Below are 16,339 nucleotides of genomic sequence, written 5' to 3'. Positions count from 1 at the left end.
TTCCGAAATTCTGATCGAACAAACACCTAAAGTCGTAAGACTACGACTTGGAGTATCTTCTGGCAGTGGCCGTGATGCACGCGGCACCTACGGAGAGACAGACGGACGTGCCTCTTGATTGATGACCGAGTACCAAACGACGACGCGCTGTGTAAACATATTAGCGTATCCTTAATGACCACGGATACATTTTCTCATTGGCAAAGAACATTTTGCGGTTACAAGCAAGTATTACTGAATATTTTTTTGAAAAAGATTCAATTGTAAACGAGGGTCACTGTCAAGCAATGTTCTAATTTCTCTGTCTAGTAAATGTTATTTAAAAGGTCCCTCGCGGACCCTTTTCATTTTCAACTTACTGCACGTGACGGCGGCGCCGGCCGTAAAACAGAAGATTTTGCGATCAAGAAGTTGCTTTCATCTTTTCACACGAGGAACGTAAAGGAATTGGCCCTCGAAAGGTCAAGCAACATAAAAAGATACACCCTCAAAGACGTTTCGTAGAGCAAGATCATTTCAAGATAAACGGAACACCAAAGATGCCCAGGGTGGGTCGTTGGGTATCCTTTCGACAAAGTAGTCCTTTCATCTTACAATTAGTTTTTTAATCGCTGCTATCAATAACAATGTATACAATAATATAATTTGCCAATTAAGAAATATTTTTATTGGACATTATCGTTAAAACGAAGATTCGGATTCTATCATAAGAACAGGTGACGAGAAAAATAGAAAAAAATAGAAAAAAGTATAAATTGTGTATATTCTAAGGAAGAACGTAATAAATCTCGCTAATTTTCCGAGTGTGCCTCGTTGGTCGCGGATCAAAGACCGACAAATGAATCGCTCGGTTGAATTTGCCGGAAAAGAGGAGGAAAAGAGACGAGAGAAGGAAACGTCTTGCATCCCACGGGCCATGAATCCGTCATCGCCAGAGGTTTCGCCAGGGGTTTCGCCAGGGGTTTCGCCAGGGTTTTCGCTTAGAGCAGCTCGCTACGAAAGAAACATTTTTATACTTTTCGAGCTAATTTCGATATTTTTGTACAACTTTTATCAAATGTAATTGTTGATTTCGTATTCCCTCCTAGGATTTTTTGGCCAAACTATGATTATTATTACTATTTCCTGACGTTCACTTTGTAGACAAATATTTTCTTCTCCAAATTTCCAAGTACATACTTTCAGAAAGGGCAAAGACTTGCTTCCTCTTGGCTTCCTCTTGGCTTCCTCTTGGCTTCCTCTTGGCTTCCTCCTGGCTTCCACTTGGTGGAGCAAAGGAAAAGTAGCAGCGTGTAAAGAAAAAATAAAAGAGGTGAGTAAGGAAGTAAGAGAGATGGCGGTATTAGGGAGGAGACGGAGAGGAAAGTTGCGGACGTAAAGCGTAAACATTGGAGGTGCGATTTGACGTGCACTCCGGCCATTCCGTCCCCGTCCGAGACGAAGCGACGCGTCTTGCTTGCTCGTTGGATATACGCTTTAAGAATCCCGAAGAAGAGGACAAGGCGATGGCTGGAATCTGTAAATCTGTCATTGCGGCCATATTCTCGTACGGCTGGTACCGCAGGATATGAACTTGCGTCTCGTACAAGACCGACCGACCAACCGACCGACCGACCTATGATTCGTCTTCCTCGACTTCCTCTTTCTCTTTCTCTTTCTCTTTCTTCAATTCAATCATTTGAATTTCTACAAATTATTATTTTCTAAATATTTATTCCTAATATAATCCTCCAAATGAAATGTTAATGTTATATAATTAGCATAAGTAGAGGACTCTTTTTTCGTTTTATAAATATTATCAACTATATATACACAGTTGTACACATAGTTGGGTTCTGCGGAGGAGGAAGAAGCACGCGGACATATCCGTCAACGTAATGAAAATCGTTTAAGCGATCTCTCCGAGCGCGAAGACTGACGTTGACCGTGAATCTTTCTCTTTCCAAGATTGAAAAAGTTTATTTTACGATGTAAATAAAGGGGACGTCTTTGCGAGATTTCTACAGAGATAGAGAGATGAGAGAGGGTATGGCCACGTGCGTGCAACCATTGCTATCATTTTAATATCAAATTTTCAAAGCGATCTTTCTTCTTATTTATCTTAGCATAGAGGTGTTCTCCAAACTAAAATTAAAGATGGAATGTTAACCTTAACCCTTTGGGCTCCGACTACGCTACTTACTACTTGCTTCATATAATTTCTTGTTATTTCAATACTAAGAATAAAAAATGAATTAATGATTTAGCGAAAAAGATAATAATTGGGTGAGATACTCGTAAGGTAGATTTCGGAGGACGTGTATTCGGCGCGCATATCTTATCTCGCCGCTGGAATCCTCATATGTCTGTCATCGTACTTCTCCAACACCTCGCTCGAATCCTCCGACGCCTCTGCGTTCGCCCTCGCTTCAATCCTACGATTTCTTGCTTTTTCTTTTTGCTTTTCTTTTCTTCTTCTCCTTCTTCTCCTTCTTCTCCTTCTTCTCCTTCTTTTTCTCTATCTCTCTGTGTACTCTCTAGCTGGACGAAAATATCATCCTCGTCTATTGCTCGTAACCCGAGCGTCTTTATCATCCTGCCATTGTTATCAATAAATGTGCAACAAATTTGCAAACATTTCAAATAGTATGCATCCTCGCCATTTTGTACTTTTCTATTTCGATACTCGTTTCGCTGACTTTTCATTTCGGTCTTTAATTATTATTATTCTTAATATAGTATTATGTGAATTTCCAAAAGTTGGACTTACCATTTCTTTTGTGTGATCGTCGTTGCGTACGTTGAAGAAGGTTTCAACTTCATTTAAATATTATTGCATGGCATTCGATGGCCTTCGCATTTCACTTCTAGAAAAAAAAACTATTATTAATAATCGGACGGTTTTTTATTCTTCTTCATAAGATACGTAGATCAGTTTGAAGTATTGTAGCAAGCTTCGGTTCGTTGAATAAAGTCTGTTGATAAGGTAGGAAATAGTTGACTGTTTTGCACGTAAGATGACACTGTACCAAGGCGATCCGCGCGCCATATCGCGTAATCTGAAAGAACTTTATACTGTCATCGGAAAAAGAACAAAATTACATTGTAGAGAGAAAAATATTAGGTTAAGTTAGAAACTGGACGATGCATTCATTCGAAAACATAATGTATTACTAATATAATTATTACAACTGCTATGAGAAGTAACGTGACGTCAGCAGGAAATTAACTCTCGTGAAAGATTTCTTGGAAAAACGCAAAGTTTCGAGTTCCATGGTGGAACGGTAATAGGTCAAGGAATTGCGTACTACTCTACATACAAATATTATTAATTTTGTATACATAACTTAATGTGTAAGTTTTTTGTAATAAACTTGTTTGATGCGTTATCATTTTTGTACGTAAGGTTAACTATGGAAACTCCTGGATCTCGAGCTCTCGAAGCTGCTAAAAGTCTGAATGATTTGGTTATTTTTAAAAAACCAATTGGCGTTGCAAAGAAAAGTAAACAGATTCGTTCGAAAATTTTGGATGAAGATACATACATTGAAAAAATAGGCAAAATTATACAAAGAGATTTCTTTCCACATTTGGAAAAACTTCAAGCTCAGAATCAGTATTTGGATGCCTTGGAACAAAATGATGTGAAAAGAATGAGGGAACTTTATGAGAAATATAGTTCTGGTCGACCAGCTACGGAAAGACCTGCTAGTCCAGCTACTTTTGAAACTCCTGTACGTAAAGATGAGTCAGAAGATGAACATTTGAGATCTAGCAAAGCAACCAGAGATACGCCTTGTAAAACTGAGTCTAAAGAGAAAGATATTGAGAATAAAGTAGGCTTAGATGCCTTTTTAAGTATTAACACTAGCGAAGATAATGCAAGTTTTGAAGAAATGATGGTCGAAGCAGAGAGAAGACGCAAATTGAAATACGCATGGCTTTACGAAGCCGAAGAAAAATCTAACTTGCTCGCTATAGAAAGATCTCATAAGAATTCACTTGACGTTGGACAAGAAAACAAGAGGCAGCCTGTATTGGATACTTGGAATTACAGGAATAAAAATTATATTATGTATATACCTGATGGTGTAGAATTAACGGCAGATGAAAAGATAGATTTAGCAAAAGGAAAACAAATGGTAACGCATGAAAATACACGACTTAGAGTAAATCCGTTCAACGAACAACAGAATAAAGAAACTATTAACGAATTGGCGAAACATCAATCAAAAGTCAATGACGGTAAGATCGGTGTTGACGGAAAGGAAGTTGTGAAAAATGCTGCACCAACTGTCAACGGATACAGTTTTGTAGCTACTCCTAGCCCTCGACCAGGAGAATGCGAAAGTCCTTTGATGACATGGGGTGAAATCGAAGGAACTCCTTTTAGATTGGATGGCGGTGATACTCCATTATTGAGAACTAGTCAAGGTCCTTCCTTTAGGATGGCAGAACCACCTAAAAGAGAACAAATAGCTTTACAATTAGCGGAAAAAGCTGGCGAACGGCACAGAGATAGGAAGAATAAAGCACTGGAAGCAGCCAGAAAATCACTGGCAACGTAAGTATCCAAATAAAATCTGATCCAAATAATGTTAAGTCAACCCAAATGTTATTGTTTGTTTGTTTGTTTTTTTCTTCTTTTTTGTCGATTTTAATAGGCCCTCTCCAAGATCGACCATCGATCGATTAAGCACAATGTCACCTGCAGCGAGAAGATTGGCAACTCAGAAACTTCGTATAGCGCATACTCCTTCGCCTCGAAGAGTTTCCTCATCGAGAACGCCGTCTATAGGTATTAGGACACCGACTACACCTAGAGCAAACACCCCATTGAAACGTGACACAGATTTGTCGGAAAGAAGTAACGGTACTAGCCAAAGATCGCAAGGCCCTGTTCTAACGGATAATTTACTCAATTTACCACCACAAAGACAAAGAGCTTCTGATTTTTTTAATAAGTGAACAATAAATAAAAACACAACTGTGAGTTTAATTGCAAGTTTGTAAATAATTTTGCATACCGCAAACGTATGATATTACCATGAATCGAATTACCGTGAATCGAAAACATGCAAATGTTGTAAATACGAATGGATGTAAGAATAAAGTGATTGTGTAATAACTATTGTTATAAATTAATATTGTATATATATATATATATATAAATAAGCAGTCAAATATAATGCGCTTTTAGTTTTCCAACGAATATAATGAATCTCTTTTTTAAACCCAAGTATCGTATTTCAACGACAGTTGATTTGACAATTTTTTGTTATTTTTTGTTATTTTTGTTATTTTTGTTATTTTTTTGTTATTTTTGGATATTTTTCTGTTGGAAGGTTGTCGCAATAAATTATTCGGAATTGAATTTATTCGAATATGTCACGCTTCGTATTCTATGTTCGGTCACGCCTCATATTCTTCCTTACAACACGGAAATAATACACGATCCGACGATCCCTTGAACAACTGACACACATATACCGGAAGATATTAATAAGGATAAACAAAATAACGTTTATGACAACCGGAAATGTATATAGTTGTGAATAAAGAGAACAACAAGATGATGTGTAATGATGATGCGTAATGGTCAATCATTGCAACATTTTTTCTCTCGACTGCATGGAATTCTTATATAAATGAGAGAAAAAACTAAAGAATCGAGTATATGGAGCAAAAAAGACGTAATAATAATGTGGTCGACTTGGGTAAAGGGTATAACGTTATTACTCTTGATCTCTGCTGTCTTGGCTCAAACGGAACAAGAAGGATGCACTTGCGCTCGACTTGGACCAGGTATTTCAATATTTTACTTTCATCGCATAAAGTTGATATAAAATTGATTAATACATTGACGACGCGTATTAAATCATTAGGTAGTAATCCATGCACCTGTAACAATGTCATTGTCGAAGCTACCGAAGTGACCAAGCCTATACTGTATGCGTCTCCAGAAGAAATAAACGAAGCTGTGATCGTTCGCGAAGATGAAAGACCTGCATGTTCCGAAACGCAAACTAATACATTGAGTATCTTGGAAAATAATATAAATGATGATACGATAAGTTCGAGCGATAATAATTTTAGCTTGGACCTTTCCAAAAAACATCTTTCCTCCGAGTTAAGAACGGATATCGCTCAGACAGAACCAACGTCTCCGAATTCAAACGTTCAAATAGTACCTAAGTAGGTAAAACGATACATTAAACTTCCTTGTTTTCCTATACGAACGATTAATAATTGGAATGTTCTATCAACAGATTTTCGCCTGTCAATAGTCTCTGTAATCCGAGCAGATTATCGGCTATAATTTCGGGAACACGCGTTAAAGTCACTCCTGCATATCCCGCTAAAATGAAATGTTGTCAAGCTAATCCTTATCAAGCATGCATCAATTACATTTCGGGTATTCACGGTGATCCTTCAAGCGTGAAAACTCATATTGGGACTCCTATTGGATTGCCCCAATTTGGAATTGGAAGTTACGATACCTCTAGAATCATTTACGATCCTTCTAACGGAAATTCTCGATTGGAGACTGGAAGGGGCGATTACAGTACCTCTAGTATCAACCATGGCACTTCCATTCCTTTTGGATTGCCTCAATCGCAATTTGGAAGTTATGGTACCTCTAGCATCACGTACGATACACCTAATCCTTATCGAACTCCTAACATCGTTTCAGGTATTCATACTCCATTCGAAGATATACGTTATGGTAAGTAAAGGGGTTTTTTTTTTTTTTTTTTTTAAAGGAGAGTACTTTGATTCATCTATCAATACATTTATCATTTGACAGGAACTCCTTTGCAACGTCGATTAAAAGATCAATTACCAGCAGATCCTATATCGTTGGCATTAGCCTATCAAAATCTCGTAGCACCAAAGATATATTATAACAAAGGAAAGAAATCAGTATCGGAGGGAAGCTTATCGTTCGGACACAGAACATTACCGATCGAATTGAAGAAAGAAAAGAAATTGATTGACGTACCCGAAGAAAAACTTGTAACCGTCGATAGACCCATCATGGAATTGAAACTTTCTCGGGCGAATTCTATAATGATCGGAGATGATGACGACGACGAAGAGGATGATACCTTTGCCGAGCTTGAAGCTATGGAACGAGAACATTTGAAACAGAGAGAACAACTCGATCGCGTGGCATCGAATTTTTTAAGTTACGGGTAAGAAAAAATACAATATAATACTTATAATAAAAATTGTCTTTTGTAATAATTAGATCGAATCCTTTTAGAGACGTAGGTTACCGGCCTATTGACGTAGACGCTGTCAAGCCAAACATTGCCGTAAATGCACCCTCGTTAAACCTTCAAGGAGTAGATCAAAGAATCGTATCGAATGGAGAAGAAAATGGCATCGGCGGAAAATTAATCGGACCAAATATAGGATATAGATCAAAAGTAGGCTGTGGACCGAGTGGTCCACCTCTACCAGGCTACATACCAGGATCCGTAATAGTTCAACACCAAATTGAAATGGAGGAACCACAAGAGAATGAGCAAATTGATATGGATTCTTACAACTACAACGTCGATAACGATGAAACTGACGAACAAGTCGAACGTAATTCAGGCTTGGGAATCATAGCTAGATTACGAAATGCGGCTCAAAAAAATAGAATATCGTCCTTGTGTTTCCATTGACATATCTATATTTTTTCCCTTTATTAACTTCGAATGTGTGAATGTATTGTGTCGAATGTATTGAAATAAAATGTTGTTTGTAATGTGTACAGAAATCTATTTTGATACTTGCGTACTTTACTCTTATTCCCAATCTCAAATTATAGAAAATAGTATATTTATGATGATACATATACTATATACCTATATGTATTTTCTATCACTTTAGTTAGAAAGTACTCTCACTCAGATATACTCTAGTAGATATATGTTTATATATAAATGAAAAGATGAATTTTAGTGATTTTCAAAGGACTGTTTAAGAGCCAAGCCGATTTGTAACGCGAGCGAACTCATCCACGAAGATCCTCCTCTCGTGTTTGCGTATATCGAAATTTATGGTCTGCCTTCGACTTCCTTAACCTAAAGCACGGCTGTCAACGCATCATAAAACGCTACGGCCGAGAAAAGGGAATCCGCGTGCTGGTTCGAGACCAGATGGCAGAACACGATGATTGTCTCGAAGGAAGCATAATGTATCTCTGAAAGAGAGAAAGAGAGAGAGAGAAAGAGAGAGGGGAAAGAGACGAGCGTCTTTCTATTTAAAGAATATCCAAAGCTAGGCCCAGGGCATGACCTTACTGTGAGAATATTCTGCCTTTTTTCTTTTCTCTTTTCTCTTTTCTCTTTTCTCTTTTCTCTTTTCTCTTTTCTCTTTTTCTTCGACCACGTAGACGAGGAACTTTACGATACCGTTCTTATACTGCGAGTAACATGATTTGTTTCATTTACATATGCTCCTGTAAATTGTCCTATCGTCATGGATAAATCACCGTTACTCGCGTGCAATAACATCTTCACATTTATATATTCCTTTAATTATGCATTCACTCTTTAATATTATATTATAAATGAAAATAATAATTATATTTCGACGTTGATAAGAACATAAAAGAAGAGAAAATAAACAAATGATCCTATATTGGAAATTACATAATTCTTTGTTCACTTTCATGCAAATATAAGCAAACATATTTAGTTGAAAATATATTTGCTATTTTCAGATTTTATTGTGAATTTGAATCACTTCTTTCGGTACTATGATTTATGATAATAGTATTTACAAATATAGTTATAATATCTTATTAAGTGCCATTTTTGATTATAAAATATGCGCCATCGCAAGATTGTATTGTAGAATTTTCAATGATAGCATTCAACATCTCCATTATTTTCGAAAGTTTTGAAAATATTTACATAAATTACATAAATACTTCTTGTAGAGGAAGTAGGACGATCACTCGCATAATTTCATGTCAAAGTATCAAATTCTCTCTCTCTCTCTCTCTCTCTCTCTCTCTCTCATCTCTCTCTTTGTTTAATGTGCAAATAAAATATTATCGTATGTATCTTTAGGGCGATATTTATGAAAATATATATAATAAATGACACGTAAAATGTGATATAAGAATTTGTTGATGATTGTCAATCCTTTGAATTGTCATAACAATCAAGAAATCTTAGCAAAACGCACGATATTTGATCATTTTTGATCTTTTATTATGAAGGAAGAACGTGCGTGCAAACAACGCGAATAAAGATAAGAGAGCAACGTGAGATAATTTGTAACAGGTTAATCTTGTTTCAATCGAGAATCGTAATGTTATTCATTGTTATGATTGATTATCTTTGATGTTGTTAAGATATCTCACGATGATCGTGTCAAATCTCGAGCTGAGTCGGTAACTCTTGGACTATATGAAGCGGTTCTTTTTACTCCGAAAGCATACGAGTCTGCGATCGTTAAGCAAAATGTCTACAACACAGAAAGTCATTTTACCCTTTTCCTTTTTCTTCTTCCTTGTCTTCTTGTCTGTTTCGATTCGGACAACGTTTGCCGAGGAAAATCCGGATATCGTGAAATTTATGAAATCTTTTGAAGATGAGCAAGAGAACGAGAAACATTCTATCGAGAGCATGGATCTATCGGTACCACAGAGTATACTAATCGCTAAGGAAAAGGTTAAACCTTTTAAAGAAGAACAAGAGAAAATGATGGATATGTCGGATCGCGAGACCTTCCTTAACAAAAATAGCAAAGTAACGAATAATGACGAGGTAAGTGTGCCATTATATTTCATTATATTTTCTAATCGATCCAATTGTAAACCCAGCAAACATTTTGCTTTTACTTTTTATAGATTGACCGCACAGTTATGATGCAACAGTTAGAAGATCTAATATCGAAGCTAGCGCAACGTACGAACAAACAAGCTACAGATACGGAAAATTTCACTGATCTCTATTCGGCCTCTTCGTCTACGAGCAAAACCGAAGAAAATGACAAATTATTCGAAAAAACGGACATTGTTACTCAAAACAGATTACCCAAGCGTCACATACAGTCTACCGATGATTGTTTTGCGACAGAAGTAGTTCCGACAAGAGCATTATTTCCAGTAAGAAAATTATTCCCAACATTAGTGTCACCATCAGTTGCACCATCAGTTGCATCATCAGCTGCATCGACAGCGGCATCCTCAGCGGCATCCTCGGCGGCATCCTCGGCGGCATCCTCAGCTGCGGCTCCATCGGCAGCATCGTCAGCGGCATCCTCAGCTGCGGCTACATCGTCAGCGGCATCGTCAGCGGCATCGTCAGCGGCATCGTCAGCGGCATCGTCAGCGGCATCGTCAGCGGCATCGTCAGCGGCATCTTCATCAACATCGACAACGACAACGACAACGGTTTCAGAAGTGGTATCGGAAGAGGTACCCGAAGTTATAGAAGAAGTGATACCAGAAGTGGAGGAAACGAGATCATTTAGCCTCCCAACGCCTATATCTATAGAAGTCTTGGAACAGACGGATTGTGCCGTTCAAGCGATTGAATTTGGACACCATAATATAATAGGTACAATAATCCATGAATTTTTATGCGAGGGCAAAAAGTTGATTAACTATTTGTTGCACGCATTTCTCAATTTGAAGAGTGAAATTTCTATTGGACCACAGATAAGTTTGTCAAAAGTTTACGATGGTTCTCATTTTATTGGATTCTTAGAACGTTTTCCTACGATACTGGAAGAATTATTGAAGGAACCACGACATTTGCTCGCCATACCCGAGATTATTAAATCTGCTATACCATTTAAAGCTATTGCTGAAATTGGCTTGAAGCTGTTCGCACTTTTCCTAGATCTCTTAGGAGAGTTACATAAAATTTTGTCTCCAATATTTCAAATCTTCCTTGATATTGGATTACAAGTTTTGACAGCTTTGGTAGATTTACTTAAAGGAATTTTCACAAATCCAATTACAAGTGGAACGATCATAAGTACTTTCACGGAGGATCCAATCTTTATGGATACAGCGAGATCTTTTTACGAAGGTTTCCAAGCATCTGGCATACGAGAAATATTTAAGAGTACAACATCAGTCTCGTCGTCGACTTCGTCGTCGGCTTCCTCGTCAGCTTCCTCGTCGGCTTCGTCGTCGGCTTCGTCGTCGGCTTCCTCGGCAGCTTCCTCGGCAGCTTCCTCGGCGGCTTCCTCGGCAGCTTCCTCAGCAGCTTCCTCGGCAGCTTCCTCGGCAGCTTCCTCCTCATCGGCTTCCTCATCTCCGATACCGAGTACGACTTCGTTAGTAGAAGAAACAATAGTACCTGAGGTGTCGCTACCATCGGAAACTATTGTTGAGGTGGAACGAACGGTTGCACCCGTTGAGGAAATATCTAGTACTATTGTTACTGAGCCAGAAGTCTTAATAGAGGAAGTTCCGTTAACGGCAACAACAACAACGATAGACACTTCCAACGTAGAATCTTTTCCGGAGAGTTTGTCAGCTTATTTCAAACCATCCTTTATATCGTGGATAAAACCAATGTTCTCCAAAATTTCAAGCGGAACCGAAGACTTGACTGAAGTTACTTTCTCGCCTACGAGATCGCATAAATATCATAATCATCATCATCGTCATCACTATCATCCCTCAGAGGATACTACTTCTTCTTTCTCATCTGAAACCTTGGTAAGGAACATTGAGCCAGTAATTTCCTCTGTTTCACCTGCTGCAATTGCACCTCGTATAATAAACCTTCTGCCAAAACCGAGCACAAGTTCTGCTGCTACTGCTACTTCATCGTCAGCATCTTCGGCAGCTTCGGCAGCTTCGGCAGCTTCTCCAGAAATCTCTTTGAGTGGTGTTAAAAATTTACCCTTGAGGTTTATGTGGCCTGTCACTTTACCCAGAGAAAAAGTGATTGCTGCTATTGGTAATAGGAAACTTACACCGGGTGACGTCGTTCTCCTAAACATGAATCCGAAGAAAACTTTCTATAGTCGTATCGTAGATACAGTCAGTCCACTTGCTTTTTATTCTCTTCAATCAAATATGATTCCAGAAGTTCTCAATACTTTTGGAAATATTTGGAGAGTCGTTCCAGGAGATTTTACCGACATTAATTGCGAATCTCTTTTCAGTAATGCATATTAATCGAATTTATCCAGTAAATAGAAATATTGTCAATCTGTTGATATCCCCCGTATAATGGAATAAATAAAGATTTATTTTTTCATCATACATTGTATGTCCTTATTTTTTCTTCTAACTAATCCTTTTCTACTTGTATTTTGTTCAACTTAACATTTCCAACATGGGTACCTACATACTTTCAACAAATTATAATTCATTCATTCGACAAAATGGCAAATAATCAAATGTGTTACGATAAGAACTTGTCCATTCTGTTTACGATTTTTAATAGATGAAACACCTGTTATTATTGAAAAGATGACTTGTTTTACGTAATCGTTTTTACCTATATTTTAATATATTCGACGATGTTCGTCAGATATCATATCATATCATATCATATCAATATATATATATATAGATACTTGTAAATAAAAAGTCGCACTTTCTTTATTTCATAAATTGTGGAGAAGCGATGATTCAAATAACAAAGCTATTTTATTTTGCGTATTTAGCTTGTGTCAATTTCATACGCTCGAATAATTCGACAAAGTTACAATAACGTTGTTGAATTTTCGATAGATTAAACACAAGTGTTACAAATCAAGGCTAAGTATACAAGACAAGAATGATAATCAATGAAATGTGTGTCGATATTATGTTAAATACGCGCATAATTAGTAAAATAGGTAGGTATATAAGAAGTGCGATGTTAAAGATATAATCGTTATACCATTTGAAGGAGTGTCTGATCAGGAATCATGAGACGCGCCGTTTTCTTAACGGTTATCTTGGCATCTGCCATCTTGGCGTTCGTAAGGGTAAGCACATTTTAATTATACAATTATACATACATTGAAGACATTCTGCTGCTCATTGCTATCTATACAATTCTCTATATTCTATAATATTTTATAATATTCGATAATATTGTTGTTGATTATGATAGGCAAGTCCCCTACCGAAAAACCAAGATGATACACCGGTTGATAAATTTCAAAATGAATTGGAGGAAATATGGAAAAATGTAAGGAGTACGATGGACAACAAGTATAATGAATTGTTGGAGGATCCCACGGTCAGCGCGTCCTTTTTAAATACCTTTAACGAATTGATCGAAGAAGTCAACAAAGCGAACGAAGAAATAATTGACAATGCCAAAAATCAGGTCAATAATATCTTGAAGGTATGATGAAGCATACAATTGAAAATAAAAAATATCTACAATCCTACATCTACACATCCTCTTTTCTTGGACTTGTTTCTCATTAGTCTAACGGTCAAGAAGACAGCAATGTTAATAGTTCACAAGATTTTGTATTGGACTCTTGGTATGCATTTCAAGAAAGAATGTGGGACCAATACGAAAAGTGCATGGAAAATCCCAAAGTGCAAGCAGTTGTTCGGAAAATCGAAAATGCGATGAGAACGAGCAGAGATATCTTGCAAGTAGTTGTCGAAGATACTCGCGCGCGAATAAATGCTGAAAAGGTATAATTCATGATATTTATGAATATATATTAACATTTATTTACTTTTGTTTACATTTCCATTTAATTAGTCCAAAAATGCCGTTCAAGACGTAGAATCTGAAGGTAATAGTTTTCTGGAAAAGGCACAAGAAACTTGGAAACAATTTAGGCACAACGTAAGAGAAAAATACGATAAATATGCCAATAATCCGAAGGCCAAAGAAATCGTTGAGAAATTGAACAAGGCATTGGACAAGACCAAAGAGTCCCTAAAGAATATTATATCTTCTATTAGAAAAGAAGACGTTACGGATTCCAAAGTATGTATTTTGGAATGTATCATTTGGTTTTTTTCAAATAACCTAATATTTGTTTATTACAGTCGTACAGTTTGGAAGCAATACCAGAACCATTGGTTGCTGGTTTCAAACAAAGAGTCCAGGAAGTTTGGAAAGACCTGAAGGATAATCTACAGGAGAAAGCCAAGGCCATTTGGAACAACCCTAAGGTAAAAGAAGTCGTCGAGAAAGGTGAAAAAGCGGCCGAAGAGGCTAAGAAGGCTCTAAGAGATGTCGTTGAGAATGTTCGTAATGAAATCGATAGAATTTCCAAGGTACTTATTATTGAATTATATAACTAATCTTTACGACAAGCATCCTATTCGATTAAATAATATACAAATATTATACTGATTTTACTAATACAAGGAAGTTGAACAAATAAAAGACAATGTTGACACAACTAGTTTGAAAGATAAAGTACAACAAGCATGGAATGATTTCAAGAAAAAAGTTGAGGAAAAATCTGAAGAAGTTAAGAACAATCCTAACGTAAAAGAAATCATCGAAGCAACTGATAAAGCTATCGAAGATGCTAAAGGCAACGTCAAGGCAATCATCGACGCAGTTCAACAAGCAATCGACAGTATTTCCAAGGTATGTATTTACGAAACAACTAATCTAAATGAAAATGAAACTTAACGTAACGTGGATTCTTATACTATTTATAATAATACAAGGAAGCTGAAAAGGTTAAAAAAAATGCTGATACAACTAGTTTGAAAGATAAAGTACAACAAGCGTGGAATGATTTCAAGAAAAAGTTGAGGAAAAGTCTGAAGAAGTTAAGAACAATCCTAAAGTAAAAGAAATCATCGAAGCAACTGACAAGGCGATTGAAGATGCTAAAGGCAATTTCAAGGCAATCATCGATGCAGTTCAAAAAGCAATCGACAGTGTTTCCAAGGTATGTATTTGCGAAATAACTAATCTAAATGAAAATGAAACTTAACGTAACGTGGATTCTTATACTATTTATAATAATACAAGGAAGCTGAAAAGGTCAACAAAAATGCTGATACAACTAGTTTGAAAGATAAAGTAGAACAAGCGTGGAATGATTTCAAGAAAAAAGTTGAGGAAAAATCTGAAGAAGTTAAAAACAATCCTAAAGTAAAAGAAATCATTGAAGCAACTGACAAGGCGATCAAAGATGCTAAAGGTGACGTCAAGGCAATCATCGACGCAGTTCATAAAGCAATCGAAAGTATTTCCAAGGTATGTATTTACCAAATAACAAATCTAAATGAAAATGAAATTTAACGTAACGTGGATTGTTATACCAATTGTACAAATACAAGGAAGCTGAACAAATAAAAGACAATGTCGACACAATTAGTTGGAAAGAAAAAATAGTAAAAACTTGGGAGGACTTTAAGAAAAAAGTTGAGGAAAAATCTGAAGAAGTTAAAAACAATCCTAAAGTAAAAGAAATCATTGAAGCAACTGATAAAGCTATCGAAGATGCTAAAGGTGACGTCAAGGCAATCATCGACGCAGTTCATAAAGCAATCGAAAGTATTTCCAAGGTATGTATTTAGAAAATAAGTACACTATTCGATTAAATAATATACCTACAAGTATTATATACCAATGTTACTAATACAAGGAAGGTGAAAAGGTAGAAGAAAATGCCGACGCAACTAGTTGGAAAGAAAAAGTCAAAGGAGCTTGGAATGATTTCAAAAAAAGTTGACCAAAAGTCTGAGGAAATAAAGAACAATCCTAAAGTAAAAGAAATCATCGAAGCAACTGATAAAGCAATCGAAAATGCTAAAGGAGAAGCCAAGGAAATCGTCGATGCTGTTCATAAGGCAATCGATAATATTTCCATTGTATGTATTCAACACATACAAAAGTCAACACATAAAATGTATCAATAGAAGTACTTATTGAATTCATTCAATTTTGTTTTTCTTTTCATTATTACTAATCGAAGAGAAGTTATGAAGTGCTAGCAGAACCTGCAGGCCATGATAGCGTGAAGGAAAAACTAGAGAAAGCGTGGAACAATTTCAAGAAGATCATTGCGGATAAAGTAGATGAAATTATTCGAGACCCTAAGACCAAAGAAATCCTTGATAAAAGTGAAAAAGTAATTAACGAAGCTCATGAAAATGCGAAAAATATCATTGAATCTATTCGTAAAGCGGCCGATGAGTCTTCCAAGGTAGGCATAGAAAATTAATTATCCGTGCATTACTTGGCTTGCATTTATTTTTCTTTCCTTTTATTCCATTATTATTCATTAAAGAATACTGACGAGAATTCGGCTAAATCTGTAGCTAATATTTATGTAAGTAACGTAAAAGAAGCGTGGGAGTCGTTCAAGAGAAAAATTGCGGCGACGTATAACAATGTATGGGAAAAACAAAAAGTTAAAACTGCCATAGATGATGGCGAACGTACTCTTTTGAGAATCC

At 36.6% G+C, this 16,339-nt stretch overlaps 4 protein-coding genes and 1 long non-coding RNA gene across 7 annotated transcripts; 4 read left to right on the top strand and 1 right to left on the bottom strand.

Moving 5' to 3' along the window:
• Positions 1-88: 88 nt before the first annotated feature.
• LOC107072062 (uncharacterized) lies at positions 89-2,905 on the bottom strand. 2 transcript variants are annotated; one of them, XR_016176404.1, is made up of 3 exons: positions 2,750-2,905; positions 1,180-2,691; positions 89-993 (listed from the first exon to the last, which is right to left on the bottom strand). It is a non-coding gene; the product is annotated as an uncharacterized LOC107072062 (long non-coding RNA). The 2 variants fall into 2 exon arrangements; XR_001476537.2 differs by having other exon boundaries at positions 1,180-1,262.
• Positions 2,906-3,076: 171 nt separating this feature from the next.
• LOC107072058 (ess-2 splicing factor homolog) lies at positions 3,077-5,110 on the top strand. 2 transcript variants are annotated; one of them, XM_015331643.2, is made up of 3 exons: positions 3,077-3,263; positions 3,386-4,543; positions 4,644-5,110. In XM_015331643.2, the coding sequence occupies exons 1-3, from the start codon at positions 3,253-3,255 to the stop codon at positions 4,945-4,947; spliced, it is 1,473 nt and encodes a 490-aa protein (XP_015187129.2). In that variant the 5' UTR covers positions 3,077-3,252; the 3' UTR covers positions 4,948-5,110. The 2 variants fall into 2 exon arrangements, with proteins under 2 accessions (XP_015187129.2, XP_015187128.2); XM_015331642.2 differs by having other exon boundaries at positions 3,077-4,543.
• A 116-nt stretch (positions 5,111-5,226) lies between these two features.
• On the top strand, positions 5,227-7,750 carry LOC107072043 (uncharacterized). The gene is made up of 4 exons (XM_089171977.1): positions 5,227-6,174; positions 6,249-6,706; positions 6,788-7,175; positions 7,247-7,750. The coding sequence occupies exons 1-4, from the start codon at positions 5,657-5,659 to the stop codon at positions 7,653-7,655; spliced, it is 1,773 nt and encodes a 590-aa protein (XP_089028103.1). The 5' UTR covers positions 5,227-5,656; the 3' UTR covers positions 7,656-7,750.
• A 1,677-nt stretch (positions 7,751-9,427) lies between these two features.
• LOC149032606 (uncharacterized) lies at positions 9,428-12,214 on the top strand. The gene is made up of 2 exons (XM_089171963.1): positions 9,428-9,752; positions 9,836-12,214. The coding sequence occupies exons 1-2, from the start codon at positions 9,447-9,449 to the stop codon at positions 12,125-12,127; spliced, it is 2,598 nt and encodes an 865-aa protein (XP_089028089.1). The 5' UTR covers positions 9,428-9,446; the 3' UTR covers positions 12,128-12,214.
• Positions 12,215-12,867: 653 nt separating this feature from the next.
• LOC107072042 (uncharacterized) lies at positions 12,868-15,712 on the top strand. The gene is made up of 11 exons (XM_089172347.1): positions 12,868-12,927; positions 13,056-13,292; positions 13,379-13,597; positions 13,668-14,033; positions 14,087-14,191; positions 14,286-14,513; positions 14,597-14,633; positions 14,675-14,823; positions 14,907-15,134; positions 15,218-15,445; positions 15,526-15,712. Exons 1-11 carry the CDS (start codon positions 12,868-12,870, stop codon positions 15,610-15,612), a joined length of 1,944 nt encoding a protein of 647 aa, XP_089028473.1. The 3' UTR covers positions 15,613-15,712.
• The last annotated feature ends 627 nt before the right edge of the window (positions 15,713-16,339 follow it).

This window comes from Polistes dominula, unplaced genomic scaffold (genome assembly GCF_049000335.1).
Source record: "Polistes dominula isolate Pdom_NZ unplaced genomic scaffold, Pdom_raw_medaka contig_73, whole genome shotgun sequence".
Lineage (NCBI taxonomy): Eukaryota > Metazoa > Arthropoda > Insecta > Hymenoptera > Vespidae > Polistes > Polistes dominula.
Note: the sequence above shows the minus strand (reverse complement) of the source record. Positions and strands in the feature narration are given on the sequence as shown.